Here is a 23431-nt window from a genome sequence, read left to right as displayed (position 1 = left end):
AAGCAGTGAGTCAGGCACACCTGGCTGTTGCCAGGTAACTGTTGGGCAGAGCCTAGATGAAATGTCAACAGCTATTTTTTATTTTTATTTTATTTTAGTGTGTGTGTGTGTGTGTGTGTGTGTGTCTGTGTGTGTGTGTGTGTGTGTGCCTCACAGCACATGTGTGGAGATCAGAAGACCTCGGGCGAGTCAGTTCTTTCCACTATGTGGGTTTCAGGGACTAGACTCAGATCATTGGGTTTGGTGGCAGGTGCCTTTACCTGGTGAACCGTCTGGCCAGGCTAGCACTTGTTTTTACTATTAAAGTTTGTAATTTAAGAAGGAAAACTGTCCAGCCACATTTCTGAGGCCTGAGGCTGGCTCCCAAATTGGCAAGGTGGCTGAAGACAGCAAGGCAAGCCATGGATAGGCAACATGGTGACTTGGATAGGGAAATCCCTTTTGGGGTATGTTCCAGCTGCTTATTCAGCCATGGCCCATGGATATCACCCATAATTCGTGGATGTCACCCCAAACTCATGGATGTCAGTGACACCATCGTAGCCCAGAGGCTTTTGAGAGCAGGTCTGTGAGAGGGGCCAGCTCTGGGTTCCTGCCACAGAGAGGAAGCCTCAGCTGAACTCATATCTAGGAAATGACTGAGCACAGCACAGGAGAGAGAAGCACCCCTCTTACCCTGACAGAGGAAAGCAGGGAAGGCCTGGGGTGGGGCCTTCAGCCAGACACGCCCCTGGGCCAATTGGGAGAGCAGTTGGGTGGGCTGGTCCCACCAAGACCATGAAACTGCACCCAGCTCACACTGGTGACCCAGGCTCTTCCAGACTCTGCGACCTAACTGACTCTTGGGTTCAAGGCTAGGATGAGGGAAATTGTGCACATCCAGATTGGCCAGTGTGGCAACCAGATCGGAGCCAAGGTAAGGAAGAGCAGAGCAAAGCAGCTGAGAAGTGGCTTGCAAATACTTGCTAAATGGATGGCTTATTAGAGAAAGTCTTTTAGCAAAACCATTAGAGTTAGAGTGTTAATTAATGTTAATTTTGCCTGTAATAGGTAAAATGTAAATAGGTACTGGAGCCATGTTGCTTTTAGTGTTTTAGAGATGAGCTTTCCACATTTAAAACTAGTAATTTGTTTCAAGAGTTTTCTGAAGCTTTTTGGGAAATTTTCTTAATTTAAATTGTGTTTATTATAATTATGTGTGTGACTATATTTGTGGTGGTGGTGGTGGCGGTGGCGGTGGCAGTGTGTGTGTGTGTGTGTGTGTGTGTGTGTGTATGTGTGTGTGTACAGGTATGGTGTCCCAGCATGCATTTGGAAGTCAGAGGACAGTTTTGCCAGTTGACTCTTCCCTTCCACTGTGGTTCCCTGAGATCCAACCCAGCTCATTAGGTTTGACAGCAGGCTTCTTTACCTTGTGAACCACCTGAAAAGCAGGGCTTTAAAATGTTTTTCTTCACTTGAATTACTTATTTTGGAGGGTGGTACAGGCTGTGCACTTATGATGCTCAGTGCACAGCCTGCGGGAGCTAGCTCTCTCCTTCTGTTATAGAGGATTGGACTCAGTCTTTAAGCTTGGTGGCAAGCTCCGTCACCCTGCTGAGCCATCTTGCAAGCCTTACTGGAAGGTTGGTTTTTTTTGTTGTTTGTTTTCTTTTTATACTACATCACTGTATTGTCTTCACTCCCAAATGTTCCTTTAAAAACTTATTCTTTGGTAATTTTATACATGCTTATATTGATTATATTCACCCATACTACTAACCTCTCACCGCTTTCCCTGGACACTCTCCAATACATTGATCTCCTCTTCCTCCTCTCTCCCTCCCTCTCTCTCTCTCCCTCTCTCTCTCTCTCTCTCTCTCTCTCTCTCTCCCTCCCTCTCTCTCTCTCTCTCTCTCTCTCTCACACACACACACACACACACACACACACACAAACATTTGTATAACCCACCGAGTCCCCTCAGTGCTGCCTGAAGGAGCACTGATGAACCTCGGCTTAAGCCAGTACAGATTCTGTGAGTTAGTGAGTGTCATGGTCAGTCCACGTCAGGAAGACAACCTCCAGCATCCCTCCCCATCCTCTGTCTCTTGCATTCTTTCTGGCCCCTCTTCCTCACTACCTGATGAGTCATCGTGGGTGGGGCGGAGTTCATGCTTATGGTACAAAGAAACTTAGTGTGCAATAGAAAACTTGAGACAAATACAGAGATAAGTAATTAAAACACTCTGGTATATACATGAGTTCTCCTCTCTACTCTACTCTTCTCCTGCTACAGTTCTGAGGGAGGCTCTTGACTCCTTCCCCTGGGCAAAGCCAGGAAGGCAGGGGCTGGAAGCCAGGATCTCCACTCCTAATTTTAAGATCAACAACGGATGTCTAGCATCTATGTAGAGAGCTCATTGTGCTAATTGGAAATTATTTTTTATGTGTGTGAATTATGTGTTTAAAAATACCACCATTAGGCTGGGTGGTGGTGGTGCATGCCTTTAATACCAGCACTTGGGAGGCAGAGGCAGGCAGATTTCTGATTTCAAGGCCAGCCTGGTCTACAAAGTAAGTTCCAGGACAGCCAAGGTTACACAGAGAAACCTTGTCTCGAAAAAACAAAAAACAAAAACAAAACAAAACAAAACAAAACAAAAAATAAGAAACAAAACAAAACAACACACTACCATTAAAGACCTTTGTTTCTTCATAGCAGCATCACTAACAACAGTCAAAGGGTGGGACCCAAGAGAGAGACAGCTCAGTGGGTAAAGATACTTGCTGCCAAATCTCACCACCTGAGTGTGGCCCTCAAGACCCACATGGTAAAAGAGAACCGAGTCCTACATGCTACACTCTGACCTCCACTTGTGTGCTCTCCACATACAAAATAAATACATAAACAAATGTATAAAACACATTTTACAGGTAGGGAAACCCCAAGTGTCTATAGGGATTCTCCTGATGTACAAATATATGAACACAGTGTGTTCTATTTATTATTAATTCAATAAAATATTACCCAACTTTAAAAAGGATGATAACATTAAAATCTTTGGGGGAGGGGTGATAGAGTGTATGTTGTATAAACCTTTCCATGTCGGTATTTTTGCATGCAAATTCAGTAGTATTGAGTATGTTGTATAATACCCTCCCCCCATCAAAATACCTTTCAATTTATAAACCGCAAACTCTGCCCTGCTCAAACATCTCTCCTTCGTTTCTCACCGCCTTCCCTGACAGCCGCCATTCCACCTCAGGTCTTTGTGCGTGGCTGCCTTTCCAGGCACCTTGAGTGGACCTGTGTGGTTCCCTCCTGCCTCTCATTTGTTGGGTGATAGCTCACTGTGTGAGGGACTACGTAGTGTTGTAGTGTTTGACCCAGGGATGGACGCTGGCCTCCTCTACTGTAGGGAACACAGCTGGGAAAACCTGAGACTTTTTCAATTCTCCTAATTTTCTTGTCTATTTTTACATCTTTAATCAGATCTGTGTTGTATCTTGAATGTGTTCCTCCACACTAAATCCCTATCAACCTTTTATTCCCCCACTTTTATCTTGTGTATGCATACATTATTTTATATGACTATATAAACACAAATGGGGGAAAACATGATATTTGTCTTTCAGCTTGGTCCTCTTAATCTCCGGTTTCAACTATTTTCCAGAAAGTGTCAAAAAACTTGGTTTTTTTGAGGCTGAAGAAAATCCCACGGTATATGGTCATACTTCCTATCCAATACTTAGGGACTGCCGTCTTAGTTTCATTTCTTAGCTTCCACGAACAGTGTACAATCTACATGGATGTGCAAGTGTCTCTGAGCTGTGTTGACTTGGAGGCCTTTGGGTGAGTGAGCACTTGGGAGAGCCAGAGCTGGGTTGCCTTGAACTGTAGGTCCTGGAGCCCTAGGGCTGCCTCCAAAGCATCAGTTACCCTTACATGCCACAGGAGTCAGATCAGACCTTCATAATTTACCAGAGAGTGGGGGTGGGGAGGGCTCAGGGAGACTGCTCTGACCCTATGTGATAAGGTGGAGAGAGGCCCTGAGGAGGAAATGAGCGGAAAGATAGAGGATCATCAGCTCTTGCAGCCTCTGGGATTGTGCCATCTGGTGGCTGGAGTCCCAGCCATGACTTCTTGTCGGGCCTATAAGAATGTCAAGAAACATTCTAGGCTTAACTGGAAAAGCTCTTGCCATGGAAGCATGAAGACCTGAGTTTAGATCCGGAACAACCATACCGAGAGGTCGGTAAACTATCACAGGTCTGAATCAAAACCAATGCGCTCCAGTTCAGTGAGCAACCCCGTCTTTAAAGGTAAGGATAAGAATGACTGGGGAAACCACCGGACCTCGACCTCTGACCTTCACACGAACGTCCAAGCAGGAGTGTGTGCACCGACAGGAGAGTGTGCACACGGTCACAAACACATACACACAATGCTAAGACACATTTCACTTCTACCATCTCATAACTTCTCAAACTTACTCCCTTGCTCTCCAAAGTCCGTTCTAGCACAGCGCATTCTTGTTAAGAGCGTGTCTGGAGCAGAGAAGTGCTGCTTACAGAGATTTTCGACTCAAGGGAATGTATTTTTTTATTGCGCTTTAATATGAGAGCTTTTCTGAATGGCTTGATAAGACCATTCCAGTAGTTTCCTGTGCTAATAGACGCTGTGGGCCGGCAAGATGGTTCAGCTGGTAAAGGTGCCACCAAGCCGATGACCCGAGTTCCATCCTGGGGACCTATGTGGTAGAGAGGACTCACTACCACTGGTTCTTTTGGCACACATTAGCAAACACACATGAAAACGTGAATGAATAAAAAGAATAAAATGCTTTACTCAGCAGAGTATGATGGCACACCCCCTTTTGAGTCCGCACTCAGGAGGCACAGGCAGATCTCTGTGAGTTTGAGACCAGCCTGGCCTACATGGCAAGTTGCAAGCCATCCAGGGCTACACAATAAGAGTCTGTCTCAAAAACAAAACAAAACAAAACAAAAACCCCAAACAACAAACAAAACAGAACAAAAATGTTGTATGTATGATTGGAAACGTAGAATATTCCAAACAGTTACAAGACAAGGGCTGTACATAATTCTGAACTGGGATTCTGTTGGATGGTCAAAGCACAATACATCCAATTGTGCAGGACAACCCTGGCTGTGGACTTTTGAAGTGAATTTCAATGAAGAAAAATTCCCAAAGCGAGGAGATACCGTTGTGAAACAAATAAGAATCCAGTCTGTCCTCATTTCCTAAGATCAGCACTTCTCCAGCTCAGACTGAGGGAAGGTGAAATCTGAGCTCCCTTATCCGACGTGAGATTCTCAAAGAACTCGCTGGAATGAACCGGGGTTAATGGCAAAATCCAATGTAATGTTTTATGTGCTTGACATTTCACTTCACAGGGTTCTAGCGCAGCCCTCTTAGTCACACATAGTGGAGGTAAGAAGAGAAGAGGAAGGAGGACTCGTGGAGCAGGGTCAGGCAGCCCCCAGGGCACCTATGCACAGGGGCCCACTCACCCTTTCCATTACTTTTCTTCTTACTATATTTATTTATTTATTTATTTATTTATTTATTTATTTATGTGCATGCGCGTGCAAGAGCGTGTACACATGCTGTGGTGGTGAAAGTGTGGTGGTCAGAGGACAATTTGGGGTAGTTGGTTCTCTCCTTCCACCACGTGGTCACAGGGATCGAACTCAGGTGGTCAGCCTGGGTGGCAAGCACCTTTCCTGGCTGAGCTGCCGAGCCACAGGATGGCTCTTCTCCTCCCAGGACTGCGGACTGACTTTACTCTTTCTGCCTCCAGTTCTGGGAGGTGATCGGGGAAGAACATGGGATTGACTGCGCTGGGAGCTACTGTGGGACGTCTGCTCTCCAGCTGGAGAGGATCAGCGTTTACTACAACGAAGCCTACGGTAGGGCTGCCTGCTGGGTGAGCTCTGGCCTGCCATCTGGGCAGCGTGGGCAGAGAAGATGACCCTAGTGTGAAAGAATGGAGTCCCAGCATGGAACGGGCAGGCATGCAGGGCTTTGGAGTCTGGATGGCGAACGGCCCACTCCAGTTGCAAGCAAGGGTCAGGATGAGATGCATTCAGCCGTGTTAGCCAGCCATTCCCCACAGCAAGGGTGAGAAGCCATGCTCTTGCTGAGACAATGAGCTAGACACACAGTAAAGAGAGAAGCAGAGTTTTTAAAAGGTATTTTTACAGATTCATGTCATGGTGGGCTGGGTCAGATACGATCATAGAAAATAAAATGTCTGCTTACTCTCTTCTCTCACTTGATTCTTCCTGCTCTGTCCCTTCTTTCCCCATTCCAGTTCCCATTCTCTTTCCACATGCTCATGGCCAGCCTCTCCTCCTCCTCCTCTTCCTCCTCCTTCTTCTTTTTCTTTTTCTTCTTCTTCTTCTTCTTCCTCTCTCTCTCTCTCCCTCTCCCTCTCCCTCTCTCTCTCTCCCTCTCCCTCTCTCTCTCTCCTTTCTCTGTCTCTCTCTCTCCCTTTCTCTGTCTCCATTACTTCCTCAACTCCCCTCCCCATGCCCTAAATAAACTCTATTCTATACTGAAAAAAAAGAAAGAATGGAAGAGAGAGAGAGTAAGAGAGAGAGAGAGAGAGAGAGAGAGAGAGAGAGTAAGAGAGAGAGAGAGAGAGAGGAAGGAAGGAAGGAAGGAAGGAAGGAAGGAAGGAAGGAAGAAGATGTCTACTTACCAAAGGCCTCCCTTTAGAATACTCATGGCTTTTGGACCAGCATCCCAAGGATCCATTTCAGTGAAACATTAACTTTTAGAAAAACAGCCACCTGCTGACTTGTTGCGACTAATCTGCACAGGTAAGAAGTATGTGCCGCGAGCCGTCCTTGTGGACCTGGAACCCGGGACAATGGACAGCATCCGATCCAGCAGATTGGGAGTCCTCTTTCAGCCTGACAGTTTTGTTCATGGTAGGTTCCTCCCCGCCCCGCCCCCCACCCCACCCCAGCCCCAACCCCGAAGCTTCTACCAGAAAAGCTGGATGTCTTCCAGTGGTTATCGGCTCACCTTACCTCTCCCCCCTCCCACACTTCTCCTGGTCATAGGTAACTCTGGTGCTGGTAACAACTGGGCCAAGGGCCACTACACAGAGGGAGCGGAGCTGATCGAAAATGTCATGGATGTGGTAAGGAGAGAGAGCGAGAGCTGCGACTGCCTACAGGGTTTCCAGATTGTGCATTCTCTGGGTGGAGGCACCGGCTCAGGCATGGGCACCCTGCTCATGAACAAGATCAGGGAGGAATACCCGGATCGGATCTTGAACTCCTTTAGTGTCATGCCATCCCCCAAGGTGTCAGACACGGTGGTAGAGCCCTACAATGCCGTGCTATCCATCCACCAGCTGATAGAGAACACAGATGCCTGCTTCTGCATCGACAACGAAGCGCTCTATGACATTTGTTTCCGCACCCTGAGGCTGACGACACCCACCTACGGGGATCTCAACCACCTGGTGTCCTTGACCATGAGCGGGATCACGACCTCGCTGCGTTTTCCCGGTCAGCTCAATGCAGACCTGCGCAAGCTGGCCGTGAATATGGTGCCCTTTCCTCGTCTTCACTTCTTCATGCCTGGCTTCGCTCCACTCACAGCCCAGGGTAGCCAGCAGTACCGAGCCCTCTCAGTAGCGGAGCTCACCCAACAGATGTTCGATGCCCGCAACATCATGGCTGCCTGTGACCCTCGCCGCGGCCGCTACCTGACTGTGGCTTGTATCTTCCGGGGTAAGATGTCCACCAAGGAAGTGGACCAACAGCTGCTGTCCATTCAGACAAGGAACAGCAACTGCTTTGTGGAATGGATTCCCAACAATGTCAAGGTAGCTGTGTGTGACATCCCGCCCCGTGGGCTGAACATGGCAGCTACCTTCCTGGGCAACAATACAGCCATCCAAGAGCTCTTCACCAGGGTCTCTGAGCACTTCTCAGCTATGTTCAGAAGGCGAGCTTTTGTGCACTGGTACACCAGTGAAGGGATGGACATAAGTGAATTTGGGGAAGCTGAGAGTGATATCCATGACCTGGTGTCTGAGTACCAACAATTCCAAGATGTCAGAGCAGGGCTAGAGGACAGTGAAGAGGATGCGGAGGAGGCAGAGGTGGAGGCAGAAGACAAAGATCTTTAGCTAGGAGAGAAGCTATAGGGCAGCCGATGCTTGCTTTTCCTTCTTCCTCTTTAAATAGCGAGTGAGTTTACTGTAGTGAGCCCTATTTATTTTTTATTAGTTGTAGGATAGACATGCAGACAAAGTGTGCAAGTTTGCCAGGAGCCGTTTAGCAGTGTTGCTGGGTACCCAGGGCAGCTAGGATGCTTCAGAGTCCTTTCTCTCAAAGCCAGCAGAACTGGGTGTCTGAAGAGTGTGTGGGAGGGAGGTTCAGGGCCAACGGAAGTATGAGTCTGCCTCTATGGCCAAGCTGTGTGGACCTTATGTACCATTCGACAGGCTGACTGGAAAAAGACAAAGGGAGGCAAGAAAAGCCACGTCTCTTCTCTCGGCTCCCACCGTCCAAAAGACCATCAAGAGCAGAGCATTCCAGTCCCCCGGCCTTTGTTTCCCAGTAACCAGCTTCCAACCTATTTCTCTGTGTTTTCTTAATAGAACGAGATGCCAGTAGTTCGCTAATGATTGTCCTTGGTTTTCCTCTTAAAGACTGGGGACGCTCTTTTCATTTTCTCTCACTCACCACCCCTGAGGCTGCTGTACAGCCACTCCGCTCTCTGGAAAGGGCTCGAGGCATGCTCAGCAACCATCCGAACGCGCAGGGACGCAGCCGAGATGCCACAGCATCCTCCTTGGTGACAGAGGACACGGTCTCATTAGGGAACTTTTATAGTTCAGATTAATTTGCAGAAGTTGCCATAGACGTTAGCAGGATGACACAGCTCTAAGCTTTATGCAGTTGCGATTCGCATTATAACAGGACTGAGCACACAGGGGCCTCTTACAGTTTACCTAGGCCTGAGGTACTGTGGTCTTCGTAGTTTGCTGGAATTATCCAACTCTCCTGTTTGACCTCTCCAAAAGGGAGTTATTTGCATGATACTGGGTTCTCAAGTCATGGTTTGTCCCCAGGATGGGGAGGGATGGAACCCAAGGCCTTGGGATGTGCTAGGCAAGTCCTCTGTCACCAGCTATTCCCTTGGGCCCCAGTTTATAATCAATAATAGAGCGGCAGGTGGATGGCATTCTCTTCGTACGTGCACTGTGAGGAAATACTTAAAAGTTCCTATCTAGAGGAAATCAGGCCCTATTGTTGATATGACTTGCCAAGCCCCAGTTTATATAACTGAAAAAAGCACTAAGTCCTTTAAATACCTTCCACTTTGGTGTGGACGGAGAAACACTGGCTTAAGTGAAATATGCACCTCTTCATGATTAGCCGGAAAAGCTTCCTTAGGTACCAACAAGGCTTACAGCTCACGACTCTGCGGAGTCAGCTGCATGTTTAACCTGGACACTTTCACTGTAAGCTTCAAAGGGCAATTACATAGTGCAAAAAACAGACCTTAATTCTTTTGGAAAAAAAAAATTATTTTGGCTTTCTAAGACTGTGAAGACTTCTGTTCGTTGTTCACTAGCAATCACTAAAATGCAAATAAATTCCACTTTAAATGACTAAGTCATTTTATCTCAGACTCAACTCCTTTTCTTGGAACCCGACCACTCAGACTGAAACAGCTCACCTCCTGTTCTATAAGGCACAGGTAGATTAAATCACCACTGACTAAATGCCCTGGGACACCTGGTCCCTTCAGTAGTCAGTAGTATGGTTGCCATGGTGACACTGGTGCAACTCAAATCAACAGGAGTTTGTTTCAAAGCTCCCTGGATTCCTTTGTTTTGCACATAAGGACACATTTCTGCCTTTGATACCACTTGTTACTCACATGCTGATAAGTGGCTGGGTTAGCCCCATCACTTGGCAAGTTGTCCTGTGTCACTGTGAGGGGCTGGACCTGAGTCTATTTGATCCTGGTGTTAATTCAATATTTTTGTTGGATCAGCTATAGTCTCAGAATTCTTGATGGACACTCAATTTTGGTTGTTATTTATTACTTTAATCCATATCCCTGAGTCCACCTTTAGCCATTCCTCTGACTCCCCTAATTAAATGACTCCCTAAGCTGGGAGTCACTTAGCCCTTTGCGTATTAGTTAACCTGGTTAGTTAAGACCCAGATGTGAAGTGTACTGAGGACCGGAAGCCAGCCCTAGGGGCTGAAAACAAAGGGGCTTTCTCCCCACTCAGTCTCAGCTGAAGCTGCAGGCTGAACAGGTTCTAGTCATTTTTCTGCTCTAAACTTCTCAGTGGCTCTGCTCAGCCAAGAGTGGCCATGTTTCAAAGAAAGGCAAGAACAAAACACTTCATTTCTAAACATTTAATGAATGAATGGCCACCCAAATATCATCAGACTGTCCTAATCACTGTGCCTAGACTGGTCATTAAGAGTCACAGGTTTTAATTGCAGTTCAGCCATCGACACAGGATACACGGTATTGACTGGCTCTGCCTCATTCCCAGTAAGAAATGCGCCCAGAAAATACAGATTAATAAAGGCGGAAAGCATTTTGTCTAGATAAACTGATGTTAATGGCTCTTCTCGGCAGGCTGCGTAAAGCAAGATGAGTTATACAATCCGTCCCTCTAATGTGTGCTCTGTTTCACTTGGTTTCCCGGCTGATCGGAACCACATAGAACCACAGTTTTTACATGAATGCCATCCAGAGACGAGGAACACCACTGTCAGGAGCCGTAAGACATCCGAGGAGAAGCTAATAACCAGCAGGAAGCTTTTCTAAAACGGATTTCTCCTGGGCCTGCCTTCCGGAGCAGGATTCATCTCATGAAGATCACCTGCTAGTTATTAGCTTCTCCTGTGATGGCTCCTGACACAACACAACCTCCATGACAGTGCCAAACTTTCACCAGATATTGCCACGACAAACGGACCTTGATACATGTAAGCGGTGGGCCCTGTAGTCCGTGGTCAGGAGATAATAAGTCCTTCCCTCCTTTTAAAAACTCTTGGTTCCTATGGTCATACTGACATTCCTATGTGGAAAATTCCTATTTCAAAAAAAAAAAAAGAAAGAAAGAAAGAAAAAAGAAAAGGAAAGAACAGAACAGAAACAAAACCCAGCAGAGAGTGAACCATGTTAATTTATTGGCATAGTCAATTTATCAACGAGCTGGGTAGCCTGTCCCCAGGAGGTGAGGTTGATTTCCATCTGCCAGAACAGGGGCACACATGCTTCACCTTCAAGACTCAGCACTTCAGGCTTCAGTCAGATTCTAGGAAGAGAAAAGAAAACACATCAGTTGCTAGCTTGTCACATCTTCTTCATACCCACCATGAACAAGATAGGGCACTTGCATCTGCCTGCAGCAGCAACCCAGAGGGGAGACCTGAGCCTGGGCCACCTGTGGGCACACAGCCTTCAATAGGCACATCCTCGAGTCAATCACTTCTACTGTGACAGAAAAAGCTTTGTCCTCAAGATACCACGACCCTCTTCCCTCTTCCCAACAGGCTGGGGTTCTCCCTGTTGAAGAGATGCCTGGCCAACCCCAAGGCTCTGACAAATAAGCCAATACTAGTGTGGTGTGAATGCAGGCAGGTGAGGAGATGGCCTCACCCTGCTCGTTGTGGAGAGTGAACTGCCTAACAAGAATCAGGTTTTACTGGTCTAGATTCTGAGATTAGACAGACCCCAGGAAAGGGCTTCCATTCAAAACCCTGCACCTCCTGGTTCAGAGTATGATGTCTGTTCATTCGAGATGAAGATAAAAAGTGCTTAGAGGAGAGTTCAGTCAGGCTTGGAGCACAGGGGCTACTGCAGAGCTGACACTTTTCAAAAGCACAGAAAATGAAAGCTGAGGAACGTCTGAGAACTTGAGGGGCTTATCTTTGAAGTAACCATGCAAACACAGTAGCGGGGAGAGCCAATCAGCCTGGAGAAGTGCATCTGAATTCACTGAACCACCTTGTCCTGGCAACGTCTTACACCCCAACACCTCCGCACAGGGAAACTGAGCCAGCCTCCCTGAGCACACAGGGAACTCAGCACAACAGGACTTTCCCGGGGTAATGAGCCTTCCTGCCCGGATGCTGGGAGAAGGGATGCGTGAGGACACCAGCAGCTATGGGGAGGACCATTCGAAGTACTGCCGTCGATGCCTCATGTTCCAGACCGTTACATAACTCCAATAGCAATTATAAGGGGGTGGGGGGGCATCCTCCCAATTACTTGATTTTGTGCAGATAAATGAACCAGGTTTAATTAAAATAAGATGGCTTTCTATCTCAGGATTGCTAACTGCACTGAAAAATCAATTTGCCAATTACTCTGTTTGTCGGGGCTGTACAGGGCTCTCCTCCCTCATGCCGGGAGACCTCTACAACCTGCACACTTGGGATGATCACCCCAGTAACCGGCATCCAAGTCCACCCGCCCGCCGAGAGGCAGACGCTCAAACTAAAGTTTTTGGGTTTGGCTTTATGGCACTTTAAAAACTTGAAGAGGCAACTCCTGGGGAAACCAGTGACTCACTCACCAGCTACTCCTTCTTCGCCAGCTACTCCTTCTTCACTTTCACAGTTTTTATGCTGCTGCCCGAAGTCTTCTCAGCGTTCGCTTTGAACTCGGTCTTCAGGGCATCCCTCACTGCTTTTGCACAGATCTGGGAGAACCGGATGTAGCTGGCAAAGTGAGAGAGGATATGAGGCTGGTTACCAACAGCTGGATGGTGGTGTCATGAGGTGTGATTCCCTGGTTTTCTTTCCATATCATAATTTTGGTTGGTTACTCACTAAGGTAAAATTGGACTGAAAACTGGGCAATATCAAGCAGAATCTATTCAAAGGCACTAATCGGAAATGTGCCCCCAGGTTAGCTGGTACTTGGCTGGGAGTTCACAATTCTTGGCAGTGTATCTTTTCAGGACTTAGTAATTTAAAATGAAGGGTTGGTTGGTTGGTTTGTTTTTTCAAGTCCCACAATGTAGGAAAGATTCCCCAGCTCATTTCTGTATTTAAGTTGTTTTAATTATATTATTCCTACAACACACACACACAATTAGGAAAGCTATTTTGAATTAAAAACAGTGCTTTTCACGGTCAACTATTTAAAGGCATTGCTGAAAGTACTGGATTTTTGCTCTTGTCTATCCGTGAAAACACTTCCTAACCAAGGTTTCCAAACATCACCAGTAGCAAACAGGGCTCACAGGAAGCTTCCAGTTAGGTAGACGGATTCACCTGTCAACACTATTATCCCCAAAGATAGCACTTTTCACACTTTTTGAAACCAGAGATGGGGGAGTGGCTGTCTGTTTCTCCTGCTTTAAATCTGTTTGAGCTGAGGAGCAAAAGGGTTTAACCTGTCACCTGCAAAGCACCGGGGTAAAAATAACAGCTGTCCTGCAAGCGGCTGGGCGGAGGAAAACGAGTGATGGGTGCCATGGGAGATAGCTTAATAAGTGGCATCAACTGTGAGCCTACCGTCCTTTTGTTCTACACAACTTTGCTTGAACTCTGTCGGGGCACTGGGCCTTCAGCTTGATACCCAGGAAGGTGTTCCTCCACCCAGCACACTAACAAGGTGCACTCCCTGGAGCAGGGAAACCATACACCACTCCTAGGCCCACAGCTTGCACCCATCACGGGGTTCCTGCAGGGCGCTCCACAGGTTAGAGGGCTTTTCACCTTCCTTCACTACTGGGAAAAGGTCACTATGGTCACACTTGAAAATGAACTTGTGTGCCTCTTCCTCTGTGCAGGTGAGCAAGGCCAGTGTCAGCGTGGCCAGGTCAAGGGTGCTGTGCACTTGGCCGTCACAGCGATCATGCAGGTACTGTAGGCTACCTCTCCCGAGGAGCAGCCACCTCTGTTTGGGGTCCCTGACCCCATGACCCCGCGGCGAGCCTTGTCCACGGCGACGCCATCTTGGAGGAGGGCCGCGTGGCTTGGCCGTCTCGTACGGCCTGGTGACGGCCGACCAGGCCTTCCCAATGCTTTCCGGGTGTACCTGAGTCCAGCCTGTCGCCAGTACGCCACCATGGTGTCTCGAGCAGGGCGCGTCGGGCAGAACCGCTGGGTCGCTTCAGAGTAGCCTCAGCCGGCCGGCAGCAGGAAGGTCAGGCCAGAGTAGCGAGCGGAAGGGGTGGGGTACGCGGACCTGCCAGTCAGCGTCTCATCCCGCCCTTGCCAGCCAGGAGCCAATAGGAGCGCCGGTCGCGCCTTGTCCATTGGCCGAGCAGCTCCCGGAAACTGTGGCCGTAGAGACACCTGGGAAAGCGAGGCCGCTGCACGCCGGTCACCTTCCAGGGGCTGCGGGCAGGGGGCGGGGCCTCCTCGAGCCCGCTCTGAGTGACAGCTAATGTTCTAGTCTGCATGTACCCATGCTCAGGATTCCATTTGTACTCAGGCAGAATTCACGATGGAATCACATTGCAAAGTGGAAATGTATATACTTAAAAAAACATCATCAGGGCATCAGACCCTTCCAGAACAGGTGTAACTCCTAGAAACTGTACCTGACACTTTGTCCTACAATGTTAAGAAGTGCTCTGTTTAGCTGGAACGTTCCACTTGCCAAACTATTTTTTCTTTTCTTTTTTAAAATCTGCTTTTACAAATGTCCAAAGAATTATTAAACTGAGCAACCCTTTAAAGTAGGAAGCTAAGATTTGGAGCTGTGGTTTTGTATGCATGCTAACTGGTCTCTACAGGAAAACCCACCCCATAAAAGGCAAAAGGCAGTCACCAGTCACCCAGGCAAAACTATACAAATCAAAGCAAACACCACTTAGACAATCTCTGTGGCTGATTTGCAGTCATCCTGAGACCCCGCAGGGCACAATCTCCTAGGAATTCCCTCAGACCACGGTGCTCCTCCAGGCTCTTCTCATCTAATGCCCTGAGTTAAGGTGAGAGGATCTGGGTCCGAGGTGACATGTGTTGTCTCAATCGATGGACAGCTCTTCATGTAATAAAGATGTTTTGTGGTCATAACTGCCTCAAAAAGTACTCATATTCCGATACCCTGACATGGTAATGTCTTAGCAACTACAAACCCATGACTTCGACATGTGGTAATTTATAAGTCAATGTGAAGTGCTCAGAGATGGCAAGAGCTGCTCCTCTGTCTCAGTGTTCTGTTTAAGAGTGATGAGACACTCAGGTAATGACTTTATTTTTTCGGTTAACATAACCAGCCCACAGTACAGCATGCGAAATCACAAAGTACAAATTCAAGGAAGGGAATGCCTTTACTAAGTCACAAAATTTGGCAAATCATTATAGTACCCGTTAATACAATAAAATACTATTTTTGCTGGAGTCATATATTAGTGCTAATTTTCACTCCAAAAATATCATTTAAGTACCAAATCCAAACACTGGTTTCCAGCAGGGCAGGTTATTTTATATAAATTAATGTCATTTAAATTTTACAGTTTCTCTTTGTAGAGTGAGTTCTTCATGCAGGCAGTTCTGGTTCACAGCAGCGGGCAGCTGTGGACAGGAGGGTGACTGGGCTCTGCTCTGGTTGGTCCGCAGCCAGGTAGTGTTCCAGTACCTGGAGCTTTAAGAGACTCCAGATCAACACCAATTTCTTCTAAGTACTTAAACAACAACAACAACAACAGCAAACAAACCGGTTAATTGTTCACATGAACACAGCCTCTCCCAGTCTTACATCCTCACCTCAGATGATCCCTCTGATTTAGAAGTTCTGGATCTTTTGTTTAGATCAAAAGTCACAGCCTTACCCCACCTCATTTAAAAAAAAAAAGATCTACCTAAAATAATTGTGTCTTTTAAATAACAAATAATATGATGCCAGCTTGAGAGTCCTGGAGCCCTGATGCTGCACACCAATTTCCATTGTCATTTGTCCACGAGTGCTGCCGCCGCTGCCATTGGTGTCCTTATGCTTCCTCTTGCTGATGCTGCCAATTCCTCAATCTCAGCGTTCAGTTTATGTATCACCCACTCCATGGCTTCTCGGCCCTTAGAAAGTGCAATGCATTTATTGTTAGCAACAGTGAAGGTGTGACCACGTTTGGTGTGTGTGTGTGTGTGTGTGTGTGTGTTACAGGCTAACTAAACCGCAGGGACAGATCTCTTGTCCTTGCTGTCTTTCTCTTTTCAGTTATTATTTACCAAATACCAAATGCCTTGAGCAATTGGCTTGATCCAGAAACAAATTTTATTTTGTATGCAGGAGATGTTCTCAGAATCGTACAATTGAGTGGCAGGGTGTCTTGCTGACTGGCTGGTTAGCTTGGTCAAGCCCCTTTTCTTTTTATATCAACACTGTAAATCAATCACACACACACCTCGGAATCTGGTCTTTAACACACACACACACACACACACACACCCTGCTACTCGCCCTCTTCCTTCCCGTGGCTCTACAATTTCTTGAGGAATGAAGGGGCAGCCTCCACTAGAATGTTCTTTCTGGACACTGCTTGCACGAAGTCCTTCCCTCCTTCTTAACACTTGGCAAAAACATCAATTAGCAAACCTTCATTAACCCTCGGGCCTGCCTTTACTTTTGCTTTCATAACAGAATATGATTAACGCTGCCTCCTTGAGCGTTGTGAGGGCAGAGCACATTTGTTTTGCTGCCTGCACACCTCAATGGAATGACTTGATAAAATGTGCCAAAGAAACAATGTGCTAGGCATCTTTCCCCCAACCTTCCTGTCAGCTTAGGGGACATTGCATTCAGTGCAAGCCTTCAGCGGAAGTGAACCTGGGTGCTGAGTACTGACATGGGGACTGGCCCACTTACTTTGTTGGCATTGGAAGATATGGTGCTTGCCATGAGTCCTTCCAGGTAGCTGCTGAGGCTGACCCCTTTCACGGTGATGAGGGCTTCCTGGGTCAGGACAGTTCTGGCAAAACAAGCATAGCTTCAGATGACTCATGCTTGGTTTGCAAAGAGTAATCTACCAAGACAAGAAAGAGCCTCCTCACTGAGTCAGGTCGCTGCCTGGTTTACTTACTTCTCTGGGTCCTGTGGGTGTGGCTTGTATGTCAGCCTCTCATCTACTGAGACCATATTTGTAAATGAGATCTACAGGTTGGGGAAAAAGTCAAGCCATTTTGGGAAAGATTAGAAAGATTTCCAAAACCAACACAACCCTAAATCTTATTCACTAAACACACAAAACAAAACAAAAACAAAAACAAAAACTTAAAAATAAACCATCTTGGCATTACTGGGTAACTAGAATTTAATTTTCATATTTAAATTTCAGCAAACTTTTACTTGGAAAGGGAGGCGGGTCTATGGGTAAAGAAATGTTTCTTCTAAGCCTAGTGTGGTGGTTTGAATATACTTGGCCTATGGAGCACTATTAGGAGGTGTGGCCTTGCTGGAGGAAGTGTGTGTCACTGTGCAGGTGGGTTTTGAGACCCTCCTCCTAGCTGCCTGGAGGACAGTCTCTCCTGGATGCCTTTGAATAAAGATGCAGAACTCTCGGCTCCTTCACCAGTACCATGTCTGGCTGCCTGCAAACTGCCCTGCTTCCTGCTATGGTAATGGACTGAACCTCTGAAACTATAACCCAGCCCCAATTAAATGTTTGCCTTTGTAACAGTTGCCTTGGTCACGGTGTCTCTTCACAGCAATGAAACCCTAAATAAGACACCTGCTGATCTGAGTCCTGTCCCCACAAATCTGGGAAGGAGAGAACCAACTTGCACAGCAAGCTGTCTTCTGACCCCCTTCACATGGTTTCCTGGGTGTACTCTTTCCCTCTACTCTAAATGGAAAAGGAAGGGAGGAAGAAAGGGGGAAAGAAAGGAGGAAAGAAAGAGAGAAAGAAAGAGAGAGAGAGAGAGAGAAAGAAAGGAAAAAAATGAATTTAGGAGATGTCAGATGCAGGATTGCAGGATGCTGCGCTCACTGTCCCGAGTGCTGGCACCTAAAGAGGCAGGGCCTTGCAGCAAGGAGGCTGCTTAGGGTGAGGAGGGAGACCCTGGAGCATGTAGCACCTTTCCTCATTTTTATTATTTATTTTTAACTTTGTGGTGTGCTGGGCAGGTGCTCTGTTATACCCTCAGCCTTGAAAGAAAGGAAGGAATAAAGAAAGAAAGAAAGAAAGAAAGAAAGAAAGAAAGAAAGAAAGAAAGAAAGAAAGAAAGAAAGGAAGGAAGGAAGGAAGGAAGGAAGGAAGGAAGAAAGAAAGAAAGAAAGAAAGAAAGAAAGAAAGAAAGAGAGAGAGGGAGGGAGGGAGGGGAGAGAGAGAAAGAGAGAAAGGGAGAGAAAGAAAAAGAGAGAGGGAGGGAGGAAGGAAGGAAGGAGGAAAGGAAGGGAGGGAGGGAGAGAGAAACAGAGAAAGAGAGAGGGGAGGAAGGAATGAAGGAAGGAAGGGAGGGAGGGAGGGAGGAAGAGAGAAAGAGAAAGAAAGAAAGAAAGAAAGAAAGAAAGAAAGAAAGAAAGAAAGAAAGAAAGAAAAGAAAGAAAGAAAAACAGAAAAAGGAATAAAGCCTCTGTCCATGCTGCCCCAACCAACCTTGAATGCAATCTGTACTATGGTGTCTGTGCGTCTATGATCTTCCTGCCTGAGCCTTTAAAGCAGCTGCGATTGCAGGCATAGGCCACTCTGCCCAGGCAGCCCATGACATATGTCATACTGCCTATGACAGCTAGTCTAGTCACACACATTTTATTCCATGGAAAGAAAGGTTAGGAGTAAAACGAAGAAGGCAGGACTCACGTTGGTGGACTTGAGCTCCATTGTCCTCGTTACCGGGTCAACTACAGAATGCTCCTGCACGTACGTTTTCGTTCTTGCTGCACCAATAAGCTACGAGCAACACTACAGTTAGCAATCAGTTTCCAGCCAAGCGTGTCAATCTTTCATCTGAAGGTACAGATGTGTTAATTATACTGAACCAAAACTTACTGGAGGCAACAGGGACTCTCACACAGAGGATCCCAAGATGGTCATATGCCCTACTGAAGAGCCTTCCCCAGAGGCAGCTAGTAACCAGCTCACCGATGATGGGACGCTACACTTGTCATGATGTGACACTGTATTTGTAGAGGTGTGATAGTAGGGCAGGGAAAAGGACGTCTAGAAGCCATAAGACCTGGGGAAGTACAGTGTCTAATAGAGTCCAGAATACTGACTAGACCAGTCAGAGTCTCAACCAGCCCAGAGAGAAGCCCCATGCCCCCATTATCTATGTAAAAGCAGGAATCACAGCTGAAGGGGGAGTATATCCGTAGCCAGTGCTCCTCCCTGGGAGTCCCAGAGGCTCACCCTCCTCCCTATCCTGAATTGAGCAACCTTCTCTAGAGAGACAATGCGGAAACCTGGATCTAAGCACACATCAGTTGTATCGTCACTGACTGGCACTCTGATTTCTCACTGTCTCTATCAGCTAACTAAAGCTTGGTCATCTGTCATAGAAATAGAACTACTTCTAAACGTAGACACCGTGGCCTAAATGTGAAAAAAGCACTGCAAACCGAATTCTTGTCACTTAATGGAAACAACCTACAAGAGCCCACTGTCACCCAATAGCCAGGACCCCACCATTGTGAATCTCATCACAGGTCTCAGGCTGCGGCAAAAGCAGGGTAAGATGTGACTCCTGCTCCAGGGCCAGCTTCCTGCAGCCATGGTACCTTCAGCAAGAATGAACAGTACTTCCGATTCATCACACGCTCCAAAATCCTTTTTTAGAATGCAATTCCAACCCATGCAAAAACCACACCTGGCATTCGAATGGAAACATGGTAGAACACGCTAGCACACTTACAGACTTCACAATGGAAGGCAGGCCCCACTCTGTGCTGAGCAGTCTGTGGCTGTGCAACTTTCCAGAGGGATCGACATGTCTGTCCAGCACATCGACGCCAACCACACTCGGGTTCATGGGGTTTGGATATTTCTGCATTGCAGCCGTAGTGACTGTTTCCCATGGATGGCTGCAGACAAACCAGAAACTGAATGTGTCAAACTGCGGATGAGGTAAAGTATTCTTCTACCACAGCGACTCAGGCCACATGATGGCAATACGTTTTTGTGCAGAAGTAACTTTTGAAGACGCTGAGTGATGACGATTTTAAATGTGAACAGGCTTCAGTGTTTTCCAGAACAGACTGTATGACACATCTGGTATCTCTGAAGCAAAGCACTTTACAGAGGCTAGCCATCATGATAGTCCTTTCTCAATCTTTACCACTATCCACTTCCACAGGAGGGAAGAAAAAAAAAAACAGCCCATGAAAATGCATTAAAGAAATGATGTTCATAGAAACAAGTGGGAAAATGCCAGCCTACCATTTATTCCTGCATCTGACCACAATTGTATAGCTGTAAGAAGTCCAGAACCCGTGATAAGAACTAGGAAGGTTCCACCATCAATTCACAATTAGCATCTTCCTTATCAATATGGTAAATAACATGAGCTCCCTTGGTCATTCCCCGCTGTTTTTCCATGTCTGGCTTCTGCTCTGCAAAGGCCGTGCAATAGGAAAGGTGGAGGCCCTGATGACCTCCTTTAGGGTGAGCACCTGTCCCCTGGGAGCAAACTGTGATTCTTCATCCAACCCATCTTGGATTTTTCGGGGACTTCGGAGGCATGGCACATGATTGGCACTCAGGTGTGCAGTAAGTTTTGAGACCCACCCCATCAACTGATTGTACAGTATGTCCTAGGCAGTGCTCTGTCCAAGATAACTGCTACCACTTTTGTCAGTTACCAGTGTTCCCATTACAGGAGTAAGATTGGACAGGCCAGTCAGCTGTGGTCAGGGTCTTCTTCACATAGTGATGCTATGTTAATGCAGATAAACCTAACTGTGGGGACACGAGCTATCATGTATCTGCCCTTGGTGAAGCTTGAGCTAGGTCAACAGTGATGTTTCCCTGTTAGCCTGAAGAGAAGAGATATGGAAAAACCACAATAAGGCACAGTGGCCCCAGGCTGTTTATTAATTTTCAGAAGGGGGGAAGATAAGTGCATGGCCGGTAGCTAACCATGCTTCCTGACTGGATGAGGGACCAAGAAGGGCCTCCTCTGATTTTCATTTTAAATAGTTGCCATAGTGACAAGAGGCCTTGGCCTATATCACTGCCATTGGGGACTTTTTAGATTGATGAAGCTTCTACTTACAGACCTTTGTTGACTGTGGAATAGGGCTTGGGATTAAATACAAATTAAGGCTCACTTATACAATATGTAGAGTTTGAAATCCATCTTCAGAAAGCAACGACAGACAGTATAGAAATTGGTGGAGTGAGACTAGAAATATACCAAGCAGCTTTGGTACTGACTGGTTAATCAGGGCTTCTCAAGAAGACAGTGCCCCCAAAAATCCAAGATAGGTTGGATGAGGAATGACCTAGAGTCCTGCTTGAGAGAGCAATGTTCTCAAGATGGAACCCTAAAAAAGGAAGCAAGACATCAAGCCTGCAATTCAGGAGGCGCAGTGGGAAGGTCAGTGTGCTTCTGTCTCTGTGACTGTTTTGAGATGCGGCCTTGCTATGCTGTCCTGGCTGCCCAGCACACACTGTGTACCCGTTATGTTTAGGCTAGCCTGATATTCATGGGAATTCTCCTGTCTCAGGCTCCCAACTGTTAGGGTTACAGGCATGCAGCACCATCCTGGCTGATATACAGATCCTGGTGCCAAAGTGCATGTAGGCTGGGACTTTGATTGGGTAGCCCAGCCAGTCTGGATAGAAGGCACTGCTGGGCTCCTCCCAGGGAGCAGTTGTGTATCTATCTCTGAAACAGACCACTAAAGCACGTTAAAGAACATCCTAAGAACCACCACAGCCCCTCAGTCCCAGAAGTGGTACAAACGTTGAGAGTCCCTTCTAGTTCTAATAGTTTGTCCTTTCTGGGACACAGCAGGTACTCAGATATGATCTACTATGTAAAAGTTCTTTTACAATTACCCTCAGTAATCAGGATTGGCATATGTAGACTAAAAGGCACCATAAAACTATCCTATTAAAACAGTGTGGCAACATTGGCCAAGTGAGTGAAGGAGCTCAGATCATCTGGAAGTGGATTCAGATCTAAGTCAACAATAACTATGACAAGGTGACATTGTAGAATAGAGCACAATAAATCAGTCAGAAAGGAGGGCTGGAACAAGGTGTAAACCAGTTATTTAGGTAGAAAGCTCTGTTGTTCTTTTGTGTGGCACCATGAACCTGGGTGGTATAATTCCCAACACCCCACTGACTCTGATCCTGTTTCCCACTGTAAGTTCAGAGAACCATAAAGCTGTGACTGGATGTGATAGCAGACACTGGCTATCAGTCAGCTGTCATGGCTGCGAGGAATAGGAAACGGAGGTCACAAATTATCTGCAAGAGCAGGCCCTGGTCTCTAGATCAAGAGATCCTGATCAAGATATCAAGAGATCTGCTCTCCAGATTGACTGTCATCAATGTTTGGCACCATGGTGGCATGAGCTGAGACCAACAGGAAGACACTCCACGTGGGTGGCCAGCTTCCTAGATGTACGTGGGGGTGGGAGGCGCTATAACATGGGGGAATCTCAGTCAGAACAACCCAGGTCACTCAGGCCATCATGCCATCACTGGGGTTCAGCCATGACACCATGAGTCTGTCAGGTTATCAGTCAGGGAACTCCAGCCACCAGGAGCCCGTCGGGGTTCAGTCAGGTCACCGTGAGTCTGTCAGGTATCAGTCAGTAAACTCCAGGATACCCTGGATACGTCGGCGCTCAGAACACCCCAAACCCCTGTGAAGCCGTCGGGCCTCGTGCTCTGTGACCCCTGGAGTCACTTCCGGATCAGGCTCGACGGCCCGCTCTTGTCTTCCGTCAAGTGGCGACGGGGTGGGAGGAATTCCCAGGCCCGGGGCCACGGAGCCCTAGCTCGGGTCGGGGTCGTGACCTTGGCGCTCCCCCCGAGTCCCGAGCTCCGCTTGTCACACTACACCCGACGCCAGGAAGTTCCCCGAGGGCGCCGGAGGCGGTCGCCGCACCCACACTCACTCAAAGACGTGCTCCGAAGTCCAGATCTTCATGGTGCCGGCTGCCTGCCCGGCGTCCCTCAGTGTCCCGGGACAGTGAGGCACAGAAGTTCGCCGGCCCCGCCCCGTCCCAGCCGGCCGGCCTCGCAGCGCGCAGGCGCCGTCGAGCCAGGCGCTAGGACGCCCGGAAGTGCCATCCGGCGGCCTTGCCGAGCTGGGTTTGGCTCCGCCCCTCGGCGCAGTCCTGCCCAGTCTTCTTGGCGCAGCGCAACCAAGTCCCGCCCCCCATGCTTGGCGCAACCAAGTCCCGCCCTCGTAAAGGCTCAGTGCGCCGGCGCAGAGCCGAAAAGCGAGGCGGCCGGTCGGCCGGCGCCGTACTACGCATGCGCGGGCCTTGGCGGCGGGACTTTTTGGC

General features: G+C 47.6%; 3 protein-coding genes across 3 annotated transcripts; 1 reads left to right on the top strand and 2 right to left on the bottom strand.

The window, feature by feature from the left end:
* The first annotated feature begins 835 nt into the window (after positions 1 to 835).
* On the top strand, positions 836 to 9626 carry Tubb1 (tubulin beta 1 class VI). Its single transcript, XM_021156093.3, has 4 exons — positions 836 to 916; positions 5808 to 5916; positions 6832 to 6942; positions 7078 to 9626. The coding sequence occupies exons 1-4, from the start codon at positions 860 to 862 to the stop codon at positions 8154 to 8156; spliced, it is 1356 nt and encodes a 451-aa protein (XP_021011752.1). The 5' UTR covers positions 836 to 859; the 3' UTR covers positions 8157 to 9626.
* A 1548-nt stretch (positions 9627 to 11174) lies between these two features.
* Atp5f1e (ATP synthase F1 subunit epsilon) lies at positions 11175 to 14205 on the bottom strand. Its single transcript, XM_021155852.3, has 3 exons — positions 14060 to 14205; positions 12588 to 12732; positions 11175 to 11324 (listed from the first exon to the last, which is right to left on the bottom strand). Exons 1-2 carry the CDS (start codon positions 14089 to 14091, stop codon positions 12609 to 12611), a joined length of 156 nt encoding a protein of 51 aa, XP_021011511.1. The 5' UTR covers positions 14092 to 14205; the 3' UTR covers positions 11175 to 11324; positions 12588 to 12608.
* A 981-nt stretch (positions 14206 to 15186) lies between these two features.
* Positions 15187 to 23205, bottom strand: Prelid3b (PRELI domain containing 3B). Its single transcript, XM_021155414.3, has 6 exons — positions 23039 to 23205; positions 19819 to 19987; positions 18768 to 18857; positions 17049 to 17119; positions 16835 to 16937; positions 15187 to 16044 (listed from the first exon to the last, which is right to left on the bottom strand). Exons 1-6 carry the CDS (start codon positions 23068 to 23070, stop codon positions 15922 to 15924), a joined length of 588 nt encoding a protein of 195 aa, XP_021011073.1. The 5' UTR covers positions 23071 to 23205; the 3' UTR covers positions 15187 to 15921.
* Positions 23206 to 23431: the final 226 nt, after the last annotated feature.

The sequence above is a fragment of the Mus caroli genome, unplaced genomic scaffold, assembly GCF_978045245.1.
Source record: "Mus caroli unplaced genomic scaffold, Mus_caroli_1 scaffold_2, whole genome shotgun sequence".
Classification (NCBI taxonomy): Eukaryota; Metazoa; Chordata; class Mammalia; order Rodentia; family Muridae; genus Mus; species Mus caroli.
This window is presented reverse-complemented; position numbering and strand designations above follow the sequence as displayed.